The sequence below is a fragment of the Alosa pseudoharengus genome, unplaced genomic scaffold (genome assembly GCF_046254945.1).
Source record: "Alosa pseudoharengus isolate Yale_2024_CS ecotype anadromous, Long Island Sound unplaced genomic scaffold, YU_APseudo_1.1 YU_APseudo_1.1_scf_7, whole genome shotgun sequence".
Taxonomy (NCBI): Eukaryota; Metazoa; Chordata; class Actinopteri; order Clupeiformes; family Clupeidae; genus Alosa; species Alosa pseudoharengus.
Window position 1 is genome coordinate 14,419,208 of NW_027468859.1, and position 15,797 is coordinate 14,435,004.

Below are 15,797 nucleotides of genomic sequence, written 5' to 3' on the forward strand. Positions count from 1 at the left end.
AGTTTATGTAAGTTAAGTTATTTTTTAATGTTCGAATGGTTTATCTAGCTTTCCGTTTTATTACAGTCTAGCAGATGGTTATGTTACAGAAACAAGATTTAGTTTTTCCCCAGGGTTTTCGCCACGTTCGCAACGTGAATGATTTGCCATACCAACCATCTGGCGAGGACTTATTTTAACCTAGCCTCATTCCGATGGATCGCCGCAATGAGGGATCTAGGATCACAGATGAAATCATAACAAAGCATAACAACCTGTAATATGTCAGTGCGACGCCACGCCACCATCCTATAGGAAGAGGACACGGTGCTTCCCGCACTATGAATAGCATCGCCATCCCCTCCTAACAATTAGCTTCCCGGGGTGTACATTTAACTCACATGACTGGATATACTGTAACACTGTGGCACAGTAAATGTGTCGGCATCAGCCGAAATCACCAATGGCGCGGCTTTAAGTCGATGACGTAACGGGGGCGGGTCGGAAACAGGTTAGTGGTGTGCGTGAAGAGCTGTGAAAGACAGTCAGCTCCTGCACTGGAGAACGGCGAGTGTGTGTGTGGCTGACCTCGCACTGAATGGACTAGATTCACAGCCACGTAAGTAGCACACCGCGGAGATGATGTCTTGCTGAAAGAAGGGATAGGCCTGAAGAAGTCGGCCATCCCTTTCTCTCCGAGCAGCTAAATCGTCGCCCGTTCGAACGTTTGGTCGGATTTACCCAAATTCGCCGCAGAAGACATCGGCTGCCAGGCATAACAAAGAGCTGGTAATCGGGACGATTTTTCTGGCCATATTTGGTCGATGGTCCCTGCAGCTGCACGGATATGATCTGTGGAACCAGGCCCGTGCATGCACACAGAGCGTTTTCTCAGGATATCTGAACCGCTAACCGGTTAGCTAGTTAGCAGCAGCCCCAAGGCTTCATTCTCGCTGGCTATCCAAGTTAGCATTCTCCTGATATCCGAGCCCCTCATTTGGAAATCTAGCATTTCCCCGTAATGCATCCTGAGTAAAATTGTTAGCCTTGTAGCTAATAATGATGAACTGTTTTGCACTTGCCTTTATGGTGTAGCCTCTTTACAGTGTCTACCTAGTGTCTTGTAACATTGAATTATCTACATCAATGTTATAATTATCCAATGAAGCACTGCACCTCGAGGGTTGTCTTTTCTCACTTAAACTAAAGGAACTTTCCTCATCGCAGTGGATAAACTGTATTTCTAATCATATATGTCGTTTATGGTTTTATACGCAAGGTCTTGATTGCAAAGGACGGTATTTTTTGTCAAAATTTGGCAGCATTTGAAGTGGAACCCGTCGCCTTTGTCTAATCTCTTATCTGGCTACGTAAGTAGCCTGTCATTTTTGTATTGTAGCGATATTCGTGCTCCTCAAATTTAGTGTCAAATCATTTTTGGGGCATTGAATCGACGCAGCACATAAGATTCGACACATTCTATATTGTACTTAAACTGTGGTGAAGGATTGCCGTCTGTCTCTGATTCGACCTCCCTTCCCGGTGGAATTCCCTTGCACAATCGAAGATCCCCCCGCTTCCTCTGGAAATATCTCCGCCTATCCCCATGAACATACAGAGGTCAAATCCCATTAACATTTCACGTTATGGGAGGTCACGGCACAAAACGCACGACTTTGAGGAGTTAACTTGCCTGAGGACTACAGAATCGAATCAGAGTTTCAGTCCTAATTTGGGATCACCGAGTCCCCCGGAGACTCCGGATTCCTCTTATTGCATTTCTTGCATCGGGAATTACCTCTTGTTGGAGCCACTAGCGGGAGACCACGTTTTCAGGGCCGCCCACCTTCATACTGGCGAGGAGCTCGTCTGTAAGGTAAGAGCACCCGACAGCGCAAAGGTATTTCCCTGCCTTTCAGACATTATCGACTCAGATGCGAGTCCTTGGCGTAGCTAGTTTAATGTGTGTCGGGAGGGGAGCACAGCCTGTTCTTTCATTTTTAAACGTTGGAGCTCTTCTGCAAAAAAATAATCTATGCATATAGCAAGACAAATGATGACTGAACATGCATACCCCAGGCGTCAGTGTGTGCATTTGTAACCTTTAGAAACGAACTAGTTCGCATCATGTGGCGCATTCCGCAATAAATTAACGGCTGGAAACGTGAACCCGTGGGCCAGAGGTCACACAATGCCACCGTCGCTTTATTATCTTTTACGCAATGCATGGCCGGAGGAACTGTCCTCGCTCGGCGTTGGAATATGGCTATGTAATCGAGAGCATCTGAGTAATGGAAAAACATCGGCCATCGCCGTGACAACAAGCGTGGTATGCGCCCGTCTGTGATGTTGGTCGGGTTTCATGAGTTAACATTGACAAAGGGGAGGGTAACAGTAGCCCTCTTTAAACTTTTGGCCCAATCCTTGATTTTGCTTCCTCTTTTGTAATCTTCCCAACTCCGGGTTCATGCAAGCGTCACAGCAATTTATCCTCGCTGTGTGTTTGGCAGGAAGAGCCTTTAAGCCAGAAAAAAAATGAATGGAAACACCATTGTGGTTATGGACGTGCACACGCTCCATACTCACCCACTCTGGCTCCATCTCACACAAACATCACCCTCTCCCCCAAACACACACACACAATCAATCATAAACACACAATCCTCTCAACACACACACACACACACACACACAAAGCCTTCACATAAGACACACACATACACCAACACTTTCTGCTGAACCATTAATGAAGTTGCCCTTATTAGACTATAAATGCAAGCTGTATGGCAATGGCATGCATGCCTGTTTTTGCATGTATCCGTGTAGGTCACTCCGTTATCAGTCAGTCCCGTACAGTGCTCGGCACACGAGGAAGTGGCGCTGAGGTCACATTGTAGCACTGATCTGGGCACAGCAGCGGGGCGTCTATTTCCTGCTGGCGCATTGATAAGAGCGTGGCCTTTAGTCCCCGCCGCCACGGCGCTATAAATATCCCAGCAGCACCCGGCTTTAAACGCCTGTTACTAAGCAACATCAAAGATCAATGTGTTTTTTTTTGGGGGGGGGTGGGGGATTGAAAGTTAGCTGCAGTCGTGTGTATAGGAGACTTGTGCATGCTGCAGGAGGCTGCGAGTCCTGATTTCTGCCGTGCTCTCTGCATCACTGATGTGGGTACAGCTCCGTAGTTTTGGTTCATCCCTCCAGCCCAATGCAGAGTTGGAGGGGCTGGCCTATTTGAAGCCTCTTTGACTAGTAAGCCAATTCTAGCTGCCGGGGCTCCCAATGGGGTGTGTGCGTGTGTGTGTGTGTGTGTGTGTGTGCGTATGTGCTTTTCTGTGCATCAGTCTGTGGCCTGCTTCTAACCTAAATGCCTCTTCTGCCCTACTCTGCTTTCCTCTCTTTCTCATCCTCCTTTCATCTCCTCCTTCTGTCTCTCTTCCCCCAATCAATCCTCTCTTCTCCTTTCTGTCTCCTTGTACCTCTTTTCTCTTTCTCCTCTCTCTCTCCGACCCGCTTGTCCTCCCATATCCCACTCCCCTCTTCTCTCATCTTTTCTCCGCTGTCCTCCTGTCTCCTTTCTACTTCCTTCACTCATTACATCTCTCTCTCTCTCTCTCTCTCTCTGTGTTTCTCTTTCTCTCGTGCCAGGTGTTTGAAATCCGCCGCTACCAGGAGTCGCTGGCGGCCTACTTCGCCCTGGGCGCGCACCAGCACATCAACCAGATCGTGGAGATCCTGCTGGGCGACACGCGCGCCTACATCTTCTTCGAGCGTAGCCATGGCGACATGCACTCGTTTGTGCGCAGCTGCAAGCGGCTGCGCGAGGAGGAGGCCGCCCGGCTCTTCCACCAGATTGCCTCCGCCGTCGCCCACTGCCACGACCACGGCCTGGTGCTGCGCGACCTTAAGCTCAGGAAGTTCGTCTTTAAGAACGAGGAGAGGTATGGAAGTCTGTGTGTGTGTGTGTGTGTGTGTGTGTGTGTGTGTGTGTGTGTGTGTGTGTGTGTGTGTGTGTGTCTGTGTGTGTCTGTGTGTGTGTGTGTGTGTGTGTCTGTGTGTGTGTCTGTGTGTGTGTGTGTGTCTGTGTCTGTGTGTCTGTGTGTGTCTGTGTGTGTGTGTGTCTGTCTGTTTGTTTAGAGAGGTTCAGGGCACTGCAATGACCCCAAGCTCACGCTGCACAACCTCAAGCTCAAAGAAATATTGTGTGGTTAAATGGGATGTTTAGTAATGGCTACCGTAGGTAGGGAAGCTACGTCTGTGCACCACTCACATTTAGTCAGGAGAGAACTTTAGCAGCAATACTCAGTCCCTCCAGGATTTCGCGAGGATTTTTTGAGATTGTTGCGATCTAAAATGCCTGATTTCGCGACAACTTTTCTAAACAATTGCGATGGAAGTTGCGGTGTTTTTAGCTGTTTGTTGTGACGAAATTGCGAGAGGAAGTGAAAATTCCACAAATAGTTGCGATTTTTTTTTTTTTTATTATTTTTTAATTGAGGGTAATTAAGGTTAGTAAGACCAAAATTACACGGATCATCTTGATGCTTATTAAAAAGGATAAGTAAAGGTAAATAGTAAGGGTTACAGAAAATCAAAGTAGGCCTACTTTATTTGTGTAAATACTTTGACTGGGGTTATTCACAAAGCAGTAGGCCTATAACCTTTCGTAGAACTGTCCAAAAAAGACAGCCCCCTAAAGAGATGGCATAATGTCATATGTTTCAATACATTCATATATGTTGTAATTCATATTAAGTTCATATCTTTTTAATAATTCATATTCTGTGACTTGCATAATTACTGATAGCCAACTAAGTATCTAGTAATTTCATATTGATTTAAACTATTCGACTACACTTTTCTTTAATGTTATTACATTGGTGGTGTGTAAGTCTAATTGACTGCCTGCCACTTTAAGGACGTGAGAGTAGCGTAATAACATATCTAAGTGGATTGGAACGCTTGCATCTCACTGTGTTCGGCTAGGACTGGAAATAACTTTTTGCATAGTGCATTACAATATGTGGATAGAATTCGGGATGTTTTCTATGTCATTAGTTAAAATAAATGTTAAAAAATAACTCGTATGAAATCATTCTTGGATCATAGAAGAGGTAAATGTCTTACAATGTTATTAATTTCTATGATTTTGGTAGCACTGCACTACACAAACTGAGCCCACAAGCTAGCAAACATGACACGAGCTAAAAGGACATCTTCAGTTGTAAACGTTTGCCAATGGGTTGCATATTGTAGCCTACTCAAATGTCAGTAAACCAAGTAGGCCTTAATAATAGCTTAGGCAGGTTAGCAACACTAGGTTGAGATGACGGATGCAAGTAAAGCAGATTGTTAACGTTAGCCTTCTATTTATTGTCATCCAAACTGCAGAGGAGTGAACAAGTATAGGGCAGTCTCTGGTGTCTGCAGAAGTAAATGTGGCATCTGAGTCAATATTCTGTTGTGGTAGGTAAAATTTCACAGGGAAACCATGATGATTGGTTAAATTTGCGAAAAAGTTGCAGTGTTTGGACAAAATTGCGAGGTCGCCCAGAATTCTCGAGGATTTGCTGAATTTGTGTTAATTGTTGCGATCGCAACATCGCGAATTCCTGGAGGGACTGAATACTGAGAGCGGAGATGCTCCCAGAGTAATTATTTGTTGTTGATGTATTGTTGTTGATGTTATTGTAAAGTAAGGGTCACACTGTGATGGGGAAGTAGCCGCCCTGTCCTGTTACTTAGTGGCCTGAGCAGCTCCTCTCTGGGGAACGCATGTGTGTGTGGCTGTGGCTTTGTGCCTGGGCCTATTGCATAACTGTGTGTGTGTGCGCGCGCGCAGGCGGGAAAGGGGAATGTGCCAGTACAGGGGGGGTTAGGGAGGTGTGTGTGTGTGTGTGTGTGTGTGTGTGTGTGTGTGTGTGTGTGTTGCTCAGTCACAGGCAGGGTCATGGGCAACTCGGTCCCAGAGAGCAGGCGCAGCAGGAACACATGCGTCTGGTTAAGGCCCACACACACACACTGATGTTCAAGGTGGAAGGTCTGCAGACTGCGTATGGTCCCAGGAGGATGGGTTACACACACACTCACACAGACGTGCAAGGTCAAAACCCTTGCTGGTTGCCATAATCCCTTGAGGATGTGTGTCAGAACATGGTCGGGTCAGTCCTAGACTTGGTTACTTTCTGGTGCCTAAGTTGGGCCACACACACACCTCAGTGTTAAATTCGCTAACAAGGGGGTTGGGATGGACATGATGTGGGGTGAGGCACCCTGCTGAATACATGAATCTAGAAGAAAGGAAGGAAGGAATCACAGATGGTAGGACTCCATGCTGCATGTCATGTCATTCTACGATGAAGGTTGATTATGCAAATCCAGCTCCTTTAGTGCCAGTGGTATTTGTAGTCCAGTGGGCTTGTGGTAACAGCTGCTGTAGGCTAGTTAGTGGGATGATGCAGTTAGCGTAGCTATAGTAATCCTTGTAAACTACACTTTTAGAGGTTTGAAAAATTGCTGTCTAGAACCTTTAGTGGATCTCTGGCCAGGTCTCTTAGTATAACGTTAACTTATTTTGGAGAACCCAAACATGCATGTGAATGGGTACTAGGTCTGGATGAGGTGTTGAGTTCTCCTAATGGTTATTGCTGGCTGGAGTGGTCTACCTGTGGTCTTTGTTACACATAGTAATGAATGTGTTTGTCATTCTGTGTATTATGTTTTCATTCATTAAGTTCATTAAAAATTCACGAGACCACACATGAGACACACACAATTATGAAATGAATTACCCATCACTCAGTGACCAGTCAATAACATGACTCTTACAACCAACACACCCTCTCTCACACTGCACGTGTGTGCGTGTGTGTGTCTCTTGCCTCAGTTTGTAAGTTTGCCTCTCCCCTGACATTGAATAGCAAATTGGTTTCATATTTTATTGATGACCACCTTAGGCAGTTCAATGACCTCTTTTCATACCTTTACCCAGGCCCGTCCTGCTTAAAAAGAAGGGTTCAAATCCGGTTAAACCTGATAACCCCCAACCCCCCTGAACCCCCCCCCCCCCCCCCCTAAGAAAAGCATTTCACCTCAGGTCACAACTTTTTTTTCTTTCTTTCTTTGCCGTAAATAAGTACAAATTTCCAACCTTTTGGCTTATTCTTCTTCATTTACAGAGATATTGTGATGTATCGGAGATTGATCTTTTGCAATGTATTTAGTATTGCCGAATTGCTGTAGTATGATATTTTTGTTATCGTGGGCAGAGTATCATGACGGTCGGTATTGATTCATAAGTTACTTTGTGATACCCACCTCTACTGCCAGAAGTGTCCACGGGTTTGCCCTGTGGATCTGTCCGTGCCGTTGAAAGAGGACGAGCTTTGACCCAGTTATGTCATGCAGCTCTTGTGACATTTCCACTGTCATAATGATAGGCACGCTGGGATATCAATATGCGTGTGTGTATGTGCGTGCGCGCATGTCTTTCTGTAAGTCTGTGACATGTAAATGAAATGACAAAGTATATAATCCTCACTGCTTTTTGTGTGTCTGTGTGTACGGGGTCAAGTTAGATAGTGTAGTAATAGTGTAGTGTAATGCATGCCATTTCACCTACTGTGTGTGTGTGTGTGTGTGTGTGTGTGTGGCTGTGGCTGGTCGCTGGTCCACCTGCTGTCCCTCGCTCCAGTCCTCTCCACCTCCGTGTGAGGTCATGGACATGAGATGCCTATTCGGTCTGCTGCAGTCTGACTATTTTAGGACAGGTCACCCTTTTCACACACACACTCTCTCATACCCACATATGCATGTATGCTCACACCCATTCCACACACACACACTCACACTCATGTTCTCTCTCTCTTTCTCTCTCTCCCACACGCTCACACTCTCTCACACATACACACTACCCTAAGCAAACACACACACACACACAGATGCCTCTTCCCCCACTGCATGGAAAGGGAGGTCATTAAGTTGGGTCATAGACTGCAGCTAGGATTGCACTGAGAAGCTTATCCTGGTGAAATGCAATGACATTAAAACACTGGTCAAAGTGTTGCTCTTTCTCTCTCACACACACACACACACACACACACAGAGGCAACATACTTTAACACATGGTCTGTGTGTGTCTGTTGTCCAACACACAGGACTGTGTATGTGTGTGCTTGCTCTCTGAAAGTCCAATGATCCTGAGTGGAGATCTACTAATGCTTTCCAGTTCAGGAGCTGTGTGTGTGTGTGCATGCTTTCTGGGAGCCAGGTGACCTTGAAATTTATGAGCTCCTCAGAGGTCTGCTCACACGCACGCACACACACACACACACACACACACAAAGAAGTAGCTTAAAGTGAGCCCTTTGTAGTTGAAGATGTCTGCTAAGGCTCTACCATGGCATTCAAGTATGACGTGTGTGTGTGTGTGTGTGTGTCTTGCCATGTCCATTGGACATACAGTCCTGTAATGATCATATCCAGGTGTGTGTGAGAAGCTGTAGTCTTGCAGTTTTGAGAGAGGTGCAGAATCTCCCATGTGCAAAGAACGGATGATTGTGGAAGGAGAGAGCGTCTGAGAGCAAGAGAGGGAGGGAGGAAGCTGTTGTTGTGGTAGGTGCACTGAGAGAGGGGATTTGGGATGTTCTGTTGAATCTCCCCCAGACCTCATGCAGAGAGGAAGAGGGTGCGTTAAAGAGAGCGAGAGAGAGAGAGTGGGGGATAGAAAGGAAGTCAGACTGCCAGGAAAAACTAGAAAGCTTCTCCCTGAGTCACTTCCTTATTTTTTAATCTACAGACGCGCACACACACACACACACACACACACACACACACACACAGACGCGCGCACACACACACAGACGCGCGCACACACACACACACAGACGCGCGCACACACACACAGACGCACAGACACACACGCACACACACAGACGGTGATGATATGCATCTCTGTGATATTAATGTGCCCTGTGTCTCGCTGCTGTTATTTCAAGGCTAGGTACACTATAGCTCGAATGACTGGTGCTATCACCGGTCACTTCTGGCTTTGGACGGTGTGTAGAGCCTCCAGCCTGACGCCTTCTCTCCTCCTGAGCAGGAAATGAGCTCGGCTCGGGAAAAGCCTGCTGGAGCCTGTTGCCTGGAGACGCCTGCCCAGGCCTGGTGATTTGAGTCGGGATGGCAGAGATGAGCTCAGTGTTCCTATCGTGTCTCCTCAGGTGGTGGAGGCGGGGCTTCATTCATGCCGGTCCTGGGCTGGTGAACCACTCGTCTCGTTGGACATGAGTTTAGTGGTCCTTTAGTGGTGTTTGGTCGTTTTAGTGTTCCTGACTCAAACTGTTTGAATTGTTCACTTGTTTACTCACTATATAGTGAACGAGTGAATATTTCGAACAGAGCTTCAGTGTGTAGGGTAGTTTTTATATGGTAGTTCTAGTCTTCCTGATTGCTTATTGTAAGTTCACTGACTTGACCATAGACCTATCAAACGATGAATGGTCCATAGAGGGTGGATAAATGGATGGAAAGATTTATTGATTTCGGTTGCAGGGTCATGGGACCATGATAAGTATATTTTACAACTGAATGAAAGAATGAATGAATGAAAGGGTTTGAAGGATGGTTAGATAAATGGATAGATAGACTTGGCCCTCCATGCAGTAAAGTGAAGTGACTGAACACTGAGGCGTACAGCGGATCCATATTATCCTGGGGATACTGGTGCCCATTACAGGCCAGCGTTAGCTCATGTCTGGGCGACTGTGTAACGTCACTCCATCCTCCTGCCCCGGTTCAGTCCCCCAGCAGCCGACCTTGCCGTCGGCCGGTGTCCGGTAGCCGGTCCGGTGACCCCTGTGGCAGCCTGACATCACCGTATAGGCGTACTCCACCCATCTCCAGTGCCACTGTAGAACCGTAATCCCAGCCAATCAGGTTTGGTTTAGCTCACCCTGTTAAGTGGCCTCTGTACCTCCTGACGTCACATGACCTGTGGTACCGCAAACCTAAACAACCTCATCTAGCGGGAGAGGTCAGCTTTGATCTCAGAAGTCTGATTGGGTCCCTCTGGGATATTCTTTCCCTGTCTCCAACCCTCCCTTCCTCCATCTGGTCATACTGATGATTGTTGCATTCATTTTACAACAGGCTGGTGTGTGTGTGTTTGTGTGTGTGTGTGTGTGTGTTTGTGTTTTAACATTGTTGTTCTTCATGTGCATGTGTATGCTAACAACATTGTTTTTTTTCCCCCCTCCTCAGGAGTCTGGTGAAGTTGGAGAGCTTGGAAGACACACACCTTCTGGAAGGTTCTGATGACTCTCTGTCGGACAAGCACGGCTGCCCGGCATACGTGAGCCCCGAGATCCTGAACGGCGGCGGCCGCTACTCGGGCAAGGCGGCGGACGTGTGGAGCCTGGGCGTGATGCTCTACACCATCCTGGTCGGCCGCTACCCGTTCCACGACGTCGAGCCCGGCTCGCTCTTCTCCAAGATCCGCCGCGGCCACTTCAGCCTGCCCGAGACACTCTCGCCCAAGGCTCGCTGCCTCATCCGCAGCCTGCTGCGCCGGCAGCCCTCCGAGCGCCTGACGGCCCGTGAGCTGCTTGACCACCCCTGGTTCGCCGCCTGGGCTGGCCCAACGGCGCCCCCTGTAGGTGGACACGGGCGGGCCGAGCGCGAGCACGACCAGGCCGTCCCCGAGGCCAACATGGAGGAGGAGCTGGAGCAGCTCTTCAGCTGAACAGTGCAGTATGGCAGCACCGCAATGTGACGACACCGCAAACAAATATGTAAACAAACTAACTAACAAACAAACAAGGCCAACCAATGGCCAGACGCTTTCTCACCAGGGAAAACAATGGGATGGGGCCGAGGAAACTACAACAAACAAGCAAACAAACGAAACCAACTCCTGGCCAGGCGTTTTGTCACAGGGAATCAATGGGATGGGGAGGTGGTCATGACGTGTCAAAAAACAAACAAACAAAGGCAGCCAATAGGCATGTGTATTGTCTCGGGAAATGACATTGGAGGAGAATGAAGAGTCTGTGGAGAGTGAATGAATGATTCATTCGTTTCATCGAAGAAAAAAACAAACAAAAACAAACTTAATGTCGATCTTTCGTTATTTTTTCATTCCACTGACAAACCTCAGCAGGTCCTGAAGAAGGGGTGGGGTGGGGGGTGACATCTAAAACCCCGGCGTCATGGCGACGCCCTTTGGGACGATTGGAAGGCAAATGTAATGTAGCATCACTTTTTGTTCTGTCCTGTTTTTTTTTTGGTCCTTTTTTATTTGTATTTTTTGGTGGTGCTCCGGTGGTTAACACGTCCACGTTCACATTAGGCTACGGACTCTACTGAGGACCTGTACCCAGATGGCATTGGGTTCTGGCCCACGTTTGGTGCGGGCCAGGCCCAGAGTCCAGATGCTGTGCGGGAGGAATGCCTCTGCCAAGGAGAACACACACACACACACACACACACTCTCTCACACACACACACACACACACACACACACACACACACACACACACACCAAGTACGCATAAGCAAACTCTCTTCACCATTCAACTGCAATGGCACTTCTGTGTGCTCTGTTTTCTGATTTTCATTTTGAGATGTTCCCCACACACACACACACACACACACACACACACACACACACACACACACACACACACACACACACACACACACTTCACACTTGGGATCACAGTGTTTTGCTCTTCATGCGTTTGTTTCTCTTGTCTCACTTTAGTTGATAGCACTTGCAGTGTCTTTGGGTTACCAAGCAAATTTGTCATAGCATACAAAAAATTTAAAATATTTATATGTATATCTCTATGTCTCCCTTGGATATATGATTTTAGTTTAGTGTTTCCTCTGGACCGGAGTGTCTTTTGTGTAATTATTTTCAAGCTATTTTTCTTTTTGGTCATTTATGTAGCTGCATTAATGTATGTATGTATGTATGTATGTATGTATGTATGTATGTATATGTTTGTTTTATGTTGCATTAAGCTATTCCTCTAAATTGTTACTGCTGCTTAACTCTTCATTCACACGGACATTAACCCCTTTCCTGCCGGCTCCAAATGACATCATGCACTTGATATAGGCTAGGCGTATGACCGTTTCTAGCTTACAGCTAGCACCCTCTATTTAAGTTTGTTTTCTTTTCTCTTCAGGAACGAAAATGTAACATTTTTATAAAAAAAAAAAAAAACATATATATATATATATATATATATATATATATATATATATATATATATATATATATATATATATATATATATATATATATATATATATATATATATATATATATATATATATATATATATATATATATATTTAAAATTAACTACTATATTTAAAAGATAATGCAGGGTTGGTTTCTGTCCTCATCTATTTGGTTTTGTTATATTTTTTACGTGGAGGTTTAATTTGGTTTTCACGTATACTGTAGGCAATATTTCTGACACAGGACTTGGCAGGTCTATGATTTATCTTTTTTCTCTCATCGAGTGCTGCCTGTCTGAAGTTTAGAATAAACACTTAACTTTTAAACTTTTAGTGCCAGTATTTCTGCGCCCCCATTGCCAGTCTCCCGATACAACTTACATTTTCTTTCTTTTCTTCCATTATTTATATATATATATATATATATATATACATATATATAAAAAATTTTCACTTTTTCAAATGCCCCACCTGTAAGTAGAGGACATTGTGGCTACACTGTCCCCCTGGACCTCCTGTTAAGTCTTCTACTGCCTGCGTAGGTGCTGTGAAATGCTCCCTGTCTTGTTTGGGTACGTGTGTGTGTGGGCACACTGCTCTGTCGTGCGTCAGTGTTACTTGAATTTGTGAGTTTTTATATCTAGTTATCGGCATGCGCCCTTTGGATGCTCTACTCTGCCCCTGTCACAAGGGAAAGCTTGTCTTTTTATTTTTAGAAAAATTATACAAAATTAAAAGGAAAGAACCCTAAAAATCCACTAGGATATGTAGATGCATTAAAAAAAACATTGCTTTTATATTTTTTATTTCTGTTTTATTTATTTATATTATAATAATAGAAATAAATATATTTTCCCATGGAATGAGCTACCCACATGCTAATTTGGTGCTATTGTTGAAGGAGTTTCTTTTTCTTTCTTTTTTCCCCTGTTGTTTCTGTTTGTTTATTTGTTTTTGGTCTGGGAGGGGGGTCTGCATGGAGGGGTCCGGCTGTGGACGCTCTTGATTGTAACCTAAAATGACTTTTGGTGTTTCTGTCCAGATTTATTCAGTAAATAAATGGTGAATTGCAACATGTTGCTTTCCTTCTTATGCTTGTAGATAACAGTTAGGCTACAGGACTAATTTCTATAGTGACCCTAAGCAAATTAATTAAATCTTTGATGTAGCAATTGTGCGATCTTGGTCCAAACTGTCAACAGAGTCTGTTAACAGTAGTAAGCTCTCCTAGTTAGTTTGACTGATCTGAAATGAAGGTGTCTTACATCGAGCTCTGTTGGACTCAAGAATGGAATTTTATGCATAGCTCTGATGCCAATAACTAAAGGTGCAATTTCCATTGCTGGACAAACATTACTGATTCAGGACCTTCTGTCCCACTCCAGGGCTGGACCCAAGTCCAGTCCAGCCTCATAAATGGAAACCAAAATGCCCATTGCCCAGACACTGGGGTCTTACCCTTATAGTGGAAATGAACCAATAAGAGAGCCCCCTGATCAAATTAAAATCTGCAGGGCCAGGTCAGATTCAGATCCACTCTAGATCAGGCCCAATACTTTCTCCACATCCGGATTCACACAAGATCAGATTCAGATCCACTCTAGATCAGGCTGGATCTGCATGTGTCTGTTTCCATCAGCCATGCTGGCATCCCGCAAATCTAGTCCTGAAAATCTCTCTCTCTCTTCCTGTGCTTGCTGGACAGGACAGACCGTGGCTTCAGCGGGATCCCATCTGGACAGTGGGCAGCTGGCAGGTTATCCAGGCCAGGGGTGGCTGATTTGGACTGAATCCTGAGCGGGATTAGTACTCAGATGAAGATTTAAAGGCTTACGGGGCCAGGATGAGTTTGCAGTAAGAGATTTGTGAGGATGATGATGGTCAGATGGGCATGGATGAGGAAGAGTTGCCTGTGGGAATGCTTCCAGCATCATCGTGCCACATCTCTGGAAAGTCTTTTAGCATTGAAAGCTATAAAGGCTTATACTGATGTGTTTAACCATGCAGCACTCGACAATGCTCTTAAAAGGAAACAGGTGCTACAAAATAAACCTCCATGATGTAATGTCAAAGAAAGACGGCTGACTCTTATGTTGTTAGCAGTTAGGCCTCAGTCCTCGAGTAACAAGGATACAAGGATACAAGGATACAAGGAAGTTTATTGTCACATGCATATAGTTACTGGAAGTAAGAAATGCAGTGAAATTATGTCTGGTGTCAGCCTATTTGTGCATTTATGTGGGGGGTAAAAAGTGCAGTAGAAGAGGGGTTTAGTAGATTAAGTGGCAAGGGCTGCATAAGAAAGGTGGGGGAGGATTGGGATTGGGGGGGGGGGGCACCAACAAGGAGCACCTGACTATCCTTCATGCCATCTCAAGGTAGTAGAAGTGGCGTTTGCGCCTTTAATTGAAGATGTTTTGCCTGGTGCATAAGACCGCACACAGGGGCTGGATGATATAAAAATATATATTAAGTGCCGAAAAAAATCTAGGAACACTGACGAGGAAAACCTTTGTTACCTTTCGTTTCATGGCCTGGAAGATTTTTTCAGCACTTTTAACCACATGGATCTCAATACAAATTTCAAGTTTTTGCCTGAAATTGCACTGTGCCTATTTACAAGGGCATTGTTCCCACCTCTTTTGGGGCCTACCATCAAATGTTGGACCTCTATAGAAAGCTGAGAACCTGTAGTTTTTGTAGGAAACAGTCAAAATAATGGTGTGATACTCACACAGTTACAGAGGCTAGAATATAGTTTTTTCTTTCTACCGGATTACAAGCATCTCTGAACTGACCACATTTCAGCCCTCTAGGTCACTTGATATCCCTTAGAAACTGAGCCCTAGCACCAGGTTGAAGCTGTGTGCAAAAGTAGATCAATATAGAATGAAAATATGAGTGCTTTAGACCATTATTTGCCAAGGTATGCTCATGCATTTTCTAAAATGCCTATGGAAACTCCCCATAGGACTTTTGGTTATCCAAAATGCATACTGACAATCAAATGCTTACTGCACATGAACCCCTTTGTGTAGAAGCATAATCCTGGTCTCAAATGAAAGGTAACACTTTGAGGTTTCTTGTGGACTATTTAGATTGTATGTCAGGTGTTCTGATATAGACTGACTACACAAAATATGGAATAATTACAAAAAAGTCTCTATTTTTGCATTTACTTTGTTGGTTCAATGAGTGTGTATAAGATATACTATATATCTATACAACTAATATTGGATAAAACAACATGAAGATTCAATTACTATGGATTGGATATAAATATTTCAGTACCCAATATGTTGCATCTACTTATTGTGCTGCAGCTACACTGCAGCCAGAGGTCAGGGTAGCACCAAAAGCGGAGGAGGGGAAGGGGGGCATTTTGGATAAAATTTAATTGAGACATAATAAGATTTTTGGATTCCCAAGAGTCAAAGATTTCAAATGGTGTATAACATTACTATGCTTCATAGCATATGGTGCATACAATTGATTTAGAATGTTGGGGGGAGGCGGGGTAACTATCTGAACACTATCACCCACCCCCCGTGTGCGGTCGCTTATTTCTC

At 45.0% G+C, this 15,797-nt stretch overlaps 1 protein-coding gene across 1 annotated transcript; it reads left to right on the forward strand.

Annotated features, from left to right (window-relative positions):
- Positions 1–543: 543 nt before the first annotated feature.
- trib2 (tribbles pseudokinase 2) lies at positions 544–12,238 on the forward strand. The gene is made up of 3 exons (XM_076272544.1): positions 544–1,855; positions 3,628–3,920; positions 10,240–12,238. The coding sequence occupies exons 1-3, from the start codon at positions 1,586–1,588 to the stop codon at positions 10,718–10,720; spliced, it is 1,044 nt and encodes a 347-aa protein (XP_076128659.1). The 5' UTR covers positions 544–1,585; the 3' UTR covers positions 10,721–12,238.
- The last annotated feature ends 3,559 nt before the right edge of the window (positions 12,239–15,797 follow it).